This window comes from Muntiacus reevesi, chromosome 1 (assembly GCF_963930625.1).
Source record: "Muntiacus reevesi chromosome 1, mMunRee1.1, whole genome shotgun sequence".
In the NCBI taxonomy this organism is placed as follows: domain Eukaryota; kingdom Metazoa; phylum Chordata; class Mammalia; order Artiodactyla; family Cervidae; genus Muntiacus; species Muntiacus reevesi.
In genome coordinates this window covers 6,016,610-6,025,587 of record NC_089249.1, presented here as the reverse complement: position 1 = coordinate 6,025,587, position 8,978 = coordinate 6,016,610, and the positions used below count along the sequence as shown (strand labels likewise).

General features: G+C 37.5%; 1 protein-coding gene across 1 annotated transcript; it reads right to left on the bottom strand.

The window, feature by feature from the left end:
• Positions 1-7,310: 7,310 nt before the first annotated feature.
• Positions 7,311-8,282, bottom strand: LOC136163375 (olfactory receptor 9K2-like). Its single transcript, XM_065927831.1, has one exon. It carries the CDS (start codon positions 8,280-8,282, stop codon positions 7,311-7,313), a length of 972 nt encoding a protein of 323 aa, XP_065783903.1.
• Positions 8,283-8,978: the final 696 nt, after the last annotated feature.

Below are 8,978 nucleotides of genomic sequence, written 5' to 3'. Positions count from 1 at the left end.
TGGTTGCCATTTTGGTGTGTCTGTGGGAGGAGGTAAGCTCAAGGTCTTCCTACTCTGCCATCTTTGCCACAACCCCCATCAATAATTTAGCTTCAAAAGATATAACCACAATATTAACAACTAATGCACTTCAATATACAAAGAATAATACATTCTCACTGAAATGTGTGCTTATACACAGATATAAAATTCAAATAACATTGAAAAAACACAGAACTTAAGATGCTTCCACATCTACTTGTGAGCAAGTAATTACTATAAGCTCTGGCTTCCATGACAAAATCTAAACTTTGTAGAAATTATATGAACCAACCATCTTTAGACACTGTACAATAAGCAGCAAATGACTGTAATTCCTGAGAAAAAGGAAACAATTCAAGAACAATTTAAACATGAATACAAAGCAATTGAAACAAATCAAACACAATTATAGAGTTAAAAATGAAAAAACAAAAAAACCTACCAGACATCAGTGATAACTGAGAAAATATTACAAATATAATTAGAAAGGAGGTGATTAGAAAAATATTAGAAACTATAATGGTCAAATTTTCTTTTGAAAGTGTATAGCAACTCTAAACACACAGATACAAGAAAATTCACAAAAACCCAAGTTAAGGGAACAGAAAGAAAATGGAATGAAGGCACAGGAGGATAAAATTTCTGAAAATGGATGAAAAATACTGTCAAACCAACAAGAAGGAAAAAAAAACCATTATATATTATCAAGCAAAAGGTGAAACATAGATGTTTTTGTCAGAAAAATTCAAACCAGAAGACAATAGAATACTTTCCTTAAAGTGCTAAAAGACAGGACAACGGGAGACCAAATGAAAACACTACATCCAGGAAAAACATGCTAGAATTGAAGGTAAAATAATAAACTCATTGGATAAAGGGAACTAATAGAATGCATTATGCCAAATTTGCACTAAAAGAAATGGTTTCTTATTTCCCAACATCCTTGTTGTGGAATCTTTGTATATTCTAGAGTAGTGATCATACAACTATAGCTTCTGGAGCAAATCTTGCACTCATTCATTTACCTTTTGTCTATGGCTGCTTTAACAGTATAAAGGCAGAACTGAGGATGTAAGAAGGGAAGGTATTTCTTTCTCTTTCAGTATGCTTCTTGGATTGTTCCTTATTTTGGTTCTAGCATCTAGTGGGCAAACCTCACCATGGTTCTCAGTCTTTAAGAGATTTCCAGGCTTCTATGATATTTTAATACCACCTCTCCTCATGCCTTGCAATCACAGATGCAGCTATGACTGTCTGATCTTGCTAATACCTATGTCACTTCGAAGTCACCCCACAGAAAACCATAATTCAAAAAGATATAGACAGCTTCCAGTTCAAGATGGCAGAGTAGAAGGATGTGCACGCACCTCCTCCTTTGAGAGCACTAAAATCACAACCAGTAGCTGAACAATCATTGACAGGAGGATGCCAGAATCTACTAAAAAAAGATACTCCACATCCAAAGGCAAATAAGAAGCCACAGTGAGACAGTAGTAGGGGCACAATCATGATAAAATCAAATACCAAACCCACAAACTGGAGAACAATAATACCAAGAAGTCCTCCTTCTGCTGTGTAGGTTCAGAACCCCACATCAGGCTTCCCAACCTGGGGACCTGAGAAAGGGACTAGGAAGACCTGGGGAATCTGACCTGAAGACCTTCAAGATTTGATTACAAGACTTCCACAGGACTAGGGTAAACAGAGACTCCATTTTAAAGGAACAAATAAAAGCTTGTGCACCAAGACTCAGAAGAAAGTAGCAGTGACTCCACAGGAAACTGAATCGAGCTACTTGCTAGTGTTGGAGGGTGTCCTGAGGAGGTGTGGGTCATCAGGGACTCACCATAGGGACGGCGGGACTGGCAGCAGATGTCTGGAAAGTCCCCTTCGGTGTAAACCCTCATAGAATTTGCCATTAATCCGACCATAAAGCCTGTAGACATGAAGGCTGGATCGCCTCAGACAGAAAACTTCCAGGCTGGGAGTGCAACTGCAACCATCAGCATATGATTAGATCAAGAGAGTTCTAGAAAAAAATCTATTTCTGCTTTATTTACTATGCTGAAGCCTTTGACTGTGGGGACCACAATAAACTGTGGAAAATTCTGAAAGAGATGGGAATACCAGACCACCTGATTTGCCTCTTGAGAAATCTGTATGCAAGTCAGGAACCAACCGGCAGAACTGGACATGGAACAACAGACTGGTTCCGAATACGAAAAGGAGTACGTCAAGGCTGTATATTGTCACCCTGCTTATTTAACTTATATGCAGAGTACATCATGAGAAATGCTGGGCTGGAGGAAGCACAAGCTGGAATCAAGATTGCCGGGAAAAATATCAATAATCTCAGATATGCAGATGATACATCCTTATGGCAGAAAGTGAAGAAGAACTCAAGAATCTGTTGATGAAAGTGAAAGAGGAGAGTGAAAAAGTTGGCTTAAAGCTCAACATTCAGTAAACTAAGATCTTGGCATCTGGTCCCATCATTTCAAGACAAATGGATGGGAAAATAGTGGCTGACTTTATTTTTGTGGGCTCCAAAATCACTGCAGATGGTGATTGCAGCTATGAAATTAAAAGATTCTTGCTCCTTGGAAAGAAAGTTATGACCAACCTAGACAGCATATTAAAAAGCAGAGACATTGTCCACAAAGGTCTGTCTAGTCAAGGCTATGGTTTTTCCGGTGGTCATGTATGGATGTGAGAGTTGGTTTATAAAGAAAGCTGAGCGCAGAAGAATTGATGCTTTTGAACTGTGGTGTTGGAGAAGACTCTTGAGAGTCCCTTGGATTGCAAGGAGATCCAACCAGTCCATCCTAAAGGAGATCAGTCCTGGGTGTTCTTTGGAGGAACTGATGCTGAAGCTGAAACTCCAATACTTTGGACACCTGATATGAAGAGTTGACTCATTGGAAAAGACCCTGATGCTGGGAGGGATTGGGGGCAGGAGGAGAAGGGGCGAAAAGAGGATGCAATGGTTGGATGGCATCACCGACTCAATGGACATGAGTTTGGGTAAACTCTGGGAGTTGGTGATGGACAAGGAGGCCGGGTGTGCTGTGGTTCATGGGGTCGCACAGAGTCGGACACGACTGAGGACTGAACTGAACTGAACTTACTGAGCAAGGCCCTGCCCACAAGAGAGACTTGTAGTTGGTCTACAGTTAGCTTTTCGCTCTCATCGGACCACTAGTCTCCTCTTAATTGCTTATACCGAATATTTATTAAGTTCTGGAGTTCACTTAAGCTTGAATTGCCTACAAATGTTTTTCCAAATAGAGTCGGTTCAAGTGGAGAGAGTGTGAAGCCCTCTGTTATCACGGTACAACTTTTTTTCTAGGTAAAACCTGAGTTCATCTGTTCTGAAACAAGCAGGCACAGTGGCCCAGTTTGCTTACAATGACACTCCTGCTTTTGAGAAGGCTTCTGAGTGAGGTCACTAGCCTAGGGTGTTCTGAGCATAAAACTTCTGTCTTTTAAGAGAATGGGAGCAGCTGGAATTGGGGCCCAGTACTCTTGGCCTGGCATTCTTAGGATAGAACTTTTGAATGGGGGCTGGCTAGAGATCATCATATATTTTAGTTACCTTTGCATTGAATAGACCGTCTTCAATGTGGAGCTGGAGGGGACAAGTAATGTTTGCAGCAACAACAATCAAGGGGACGTGGTAGCCTTTGACTGTGACCCAGGGCAGAGGGTCGCTGTGTTCCTGCCTGCACTTGCCCGACTGCACTTTCAGCTCTGCTGGGAGGAGAGGGCAGGGAGGGTGTGGGTCCTGGCTCAGATGTCGTAGAGTCTCACTCTTCCTGAGATTTAGTAGATTTTGTTCAGTAAATACTTTTTTGTTTGTTCTTTATTTCCAGATATTTCCCTGGTAGTCTCTTCAAATCGAACATATTTTTTATGAGATCTCAAAATCTCACGCTTCAAAAATCAGCAAATATAAGAAAAACAAACTAGGCAAACACATATAAACACTTATCTGCTGTATTCACAGTATCTAAAAGCTGATCAAACATCAATTGCCCATTTATTTCAGAGTGCATAAACAAAATTTGGTATATATGTACAATGGAAAATGAAGTATTACGCAGCATTAAAAAGAATGTTTATTTATACATGACAAAATGAAGAAATCTCAACATCATTTTACACAGTGAAGAAGCCTAAGAGAAAACACAACATGCTGTGTGATTCTATTACATACTATCCAGATCACTGTTAGGCCCAATGTCCGAATCCCCGAGCGGGAAGAGAAGGCTTCCAAGACAATGCAACTCGCAAAAAAGGGAAGTTTATTACTGACTCGAGCCAGGGCCTTTTGCCTCACCCATCACAGTGGTGCAGGGTCAGAAAAGCCCTGAGCCCAAGCTGTTATGCAAATTTATAAGATATGCATAAGCAATTAGTAGCTGGCTTAAGCGGATTGGTTACATGTTTGCAAAGCAATTCTATTGGTACAGACTTTCGTGGGCTTTTTCAAACCTGGGCGTTCGGGGGCTTTCTCAAACCTGGGCGTTCACGGGCTTTTCAGCTCTCCCTTTGTTTCTTACTGGGCGCATATTGATTGGCTGGCTCCAGGTTACCTGATGGGAGTAGGGAATCTTACCATTTCAGGGAAAGCTAAAACTTAGGTCCAGGCTGCCTGTCATGGTATTAACCCTGGCAGCCTCACAATCACTGGTTATCTGGAGATGGGTTTGGAGGGAAGAATGGCCTGAAAAAAGGTGTATTCAACCATTTGGAAATTAAGGAAATATTTTGTATCTTGATGTGGTGGTTTTTTATTGGCCATAAAACTAACAGAGTTCTTTACTTTAAATACATACTGTTTATTTCAAACCAATTATTCCTTAATAAAGTGTTTAAAAGAATAAGATGCAGGTCTTCTTTAGATCCAAGAATTTATATTTTTGAGCAATGATTCAGAAACATCTTTTATGTTTTTGAAAAGGTTTCATCTTCATCTGAAGAAAAGGAAGCTGCACAAGAAAATAGAAAATTTAGTTTTGCTGATTTATAATAATTATATATTTATTATTTATAATAAATAATAGCATTCATTATTATTAACTAACAATTTATTTAGATATTTCTTATATTAAAAACTGAATATTAAAAGGAGGCAAAATTTTTAAATATAATTGCTGTTAGTGTAGCAGTAGCTGAATGAGGATTAAATACCATGAACACTACCATTTAGTAAAATTAGCTAGTTATGACTATACAATCAGCAATAATTATAAATGTAATGGGATGCCACAAGATGAGAGTAAATTAGTAATAATGTTTTAGATAAATGAGGTCTTCAATTTATTTAGGCATGTTTTGCTAGCACTCTTTTGCTTGTAAAATACAGAATCTTTCATGCAACACGCTGAGTCCTATAATGGAAAAAGCCTTCAAGGAATTCATAATTCTTTTCAGTTTCACCTCACCTAAATCCCAAGCACAGGTTCTTTGCTCACTGGACATTAGTATTCTTTTATTCAACTGAGAAATAAGAGTTTCTGCAAAGTCAAGACAGTTGACTATCAATCACACAGGCAAACCAGGATGAGAAAGTCAGTCTGATTTGACTTTATTTTGTTAACTCTTAATGATTAACTATTATTACTCATACTTTCCTTCTCATTTTGTTAGGTGGTATTTCCCCAGTTAGAAATGCTCAAACATTAGAAGTCATTACTCACTTCTACTTTAACCGTTAATATTCAGTTTAGTTTTTCTGTAATTTTAAAGGTATTCCCTCTCTCTACTGTCATAAGACAGTGATTATCTTCTTCCATGAATGTTTATCTACCACAACTTACCAACGTGATTTTTCTAGAATGCCAATTTGAACACAATATACTCTTTAAAGAAAAATCCCTAGTGCTTCTCTGTGGTCTGCAGAAAATAAGCCAACCTCCTTGTCTTGTCTTCTTAAATAGATGTGCACAATTTCCATGAATTTCCTTTTACATCTTAACTCTCACGCCCTCTCTTTTACATTAATATCAGGAATTAAACTTTTGGAAGTCCAACATATCATTATGTAATTGTCTTTGCACAGAAACTTTTCTATTTCACCTTGCTCAAATTCATTTATGTTTACAAATGTACTTATGATGTTTTCCCTGATCATTTATATCACTCATCTGTAGAAGCTGCTCTGTTTTTGTAACTTCTACCCTTGTGGCTCAGCTGGTAAAGAATCTGCCTGCAATGCAGAAGACCTGGGTTCAATCCCTGGGTTGGGAAGATCCCCTGGAGAAGGGAGGGGCCACCCACTCCAGTATCCTGGCCTAGAGAATTCCATGGACTGTCCATGGAGTTGCAAAGAATTGGACATGACTGAGCAACTTTCACTCACTTTATTCACTGGGTTTACCATATGACATGTTATTAGTAGCTCTCTATTTAGCTATTTTTTCCATCAATTAGTGTGAGCTCAAGTACAGAAATCACTTAAAATTGGGACTTTTTCCAGGGCACAGAGTATATAAAAATTCAATAAGTATTAATTTGATGAATGAATTCTCACTAAGGCATATATAACAAGATATGAATTATCTTTACTCTTATTTTTATTACAGTTTCCTTGTGAAAAGGTGCAATTTTCAAAAACAATTTATCAGTTTAGTAGATATTCAAATGAAGGGGAGAAATAATAATGATTCAAGCCAGAGAAACCATAAAATAAATGTGTCATTCGGTTAGCCTCTGGACAATTAAGTTACTTACATTTCACACTTAAGATTGTGTACTGCAGAGGATCTGATTCTCTCACTAGACATTCAACAAGATTTCTTTAGCAAATCTCGTATTTTGTTCTGTCTTTCTTAATACATCAGACTGTGTTACCTCTAAATACACACACACATATATATATAATTATATATACATATATATATGTATGTTACCTCATATTCTATATATATATATATACACACACATCTGCATAACATATGGTACTGACTCAAGATAAACAATACATCCCAAACAACAACTTCAAAGAGTCAGAAGTAAAGTTGGAATATATATGTCCTAAAAACAAATTACATGGAAATCATTATCATTATCCAAAAGGAAGTACAGAGAAAGTCTTTCCATTCCAAAATCAACAGTCAAACAAAATATAGTCCATCTTCCTGGTGAATGTATTCTGATTAAGTCCAAATACATCTTCCAAAGTATGTATTCTTCGTATATGGGATTCAAACAAATGAAGTCTCTTAAGATTTGAATCAGTGCTTCTCTAAGTTGTTATAAAGCTCAGCACTTTCAGAATATTACATTTACTTGATTCTATTTTCAGTTAATATAGAATTAAATAAAAATAGTTTATTGCCCAGGATCTTCCTCAGAGCTTCTTTGACATCTTTGTTTCTCAGAGAGTAAATCAAAGGATTCAACATGGGAGTGAGCAGGGTGTAACACAAGGAGGCCACTTTACTCAGCTCAGGAAATCTGTCAGGGATAACATACATAAAAGTGATGGCCCCATACAGGACACTCACGACTCCCAGGTGGGAGCTGCAAGTGGAGAAGGCTTTCTTTCGCCCCTCAGTGGAGGGTATTTTTAGAACTGTGGATACAATATATATGTAAGACACAGTAATGACCATTATGGTAGGCAAAATGATGATGCTACATAAGAAAAGGGATACCATCTTATGAATGTAGAGATCAGAACAAGAAATCCTCTGAAGTGGACGGTCATCACAGTAAAAGTGGTCAATGGCCCGAGAAGCACAAAAGGATAAAGTAAATGTCATGCTGGTCTGAAGAACTGAGCTGATACAGCCACACAAATAGGAACCAGTCACCAACTGAACACAGAGATGTGTTGACATTTGGACCGTGTAGAGGAGTGGATTGCAGATGGCAATGAAGCGGTCATAAGCCATGACTGCCAGGAGAAATGCCTCAGTCACAATGAAGAGGACAAAGAGAAAGAGCTGGGTCACACAGCCTGCAAAGGAGATGGACTTGCTCTCAGACCAGAAGTTGATCATAGCCTTGGGTGCAATAACAGAAGAATAGAAGAGATCAACGAAGGACAGGTTGCCTAGGAAAAAATACATTGGTGTGTTCAGCCGAGGATCAGTCATAATAATCACTATCATGCCAATATTTCCTAGAAGGATCATGGCATAGACAAGCAGAAAAAGCAGGAAGAGGAGAATGTGGAGCTCTAGGCGGACCCTGAAGCCGACAAGAATGAAGTCAGTCATTTCTGAGTGGTTGCTTGTTTCCCTGTCGCCCATGGCAGAAATCTGCTGAGAGGCACGAGGCAAAATAAATGAAACTGTGGCTTTCATTCTAGTGCTGTTAATACTTTCTTAAATATAGAATTAAATTATTTACATCTTAATAAGATATTGCATACAGAACAATTTTAACATCAGGAAGATGCAAAGATTTGAAGTAGATGTCATTAGGCTTCTTAAACTCTTATTCTATTAAGCAGTGAAAGATGTTCTTTGGTTATTTTATTTAAATCTTAAATGCCAGGAATTTCTGCAAGAAATTAGCCTATTTTATTGCCTAAAATCACTCACACTCTAAATTTCTAGTCTTAAAATATTTATAACTAGAGGCTTTCTTCATCTAAAATTGTAGTGTACACATTATCTAAAATAGAAGTATCTCATATAATCGCTATGATAATGTTTATAGCCCTATGAGAGCGAGGTTAGTGTTTGATTCATTACATGAGAGTAGTAAATAAATTGAAAATATTTTTACCTTATTTTAGCTCAATATATTTCATTTTCCTTATTTATGTAGTCCATCTTTGAAAATAGAATAAAAACAGACATTATTAGCATAATTAATAACATCCAAAAATTCCTGAGTGAAGATAAAGTTCTCTAATGGAATTTTCAAATATTTTCCTTTTCTCAGGTCAAAGTCATTCTCTCAACATATACATTTTCATTGCCTCATTATAAATATTTCAT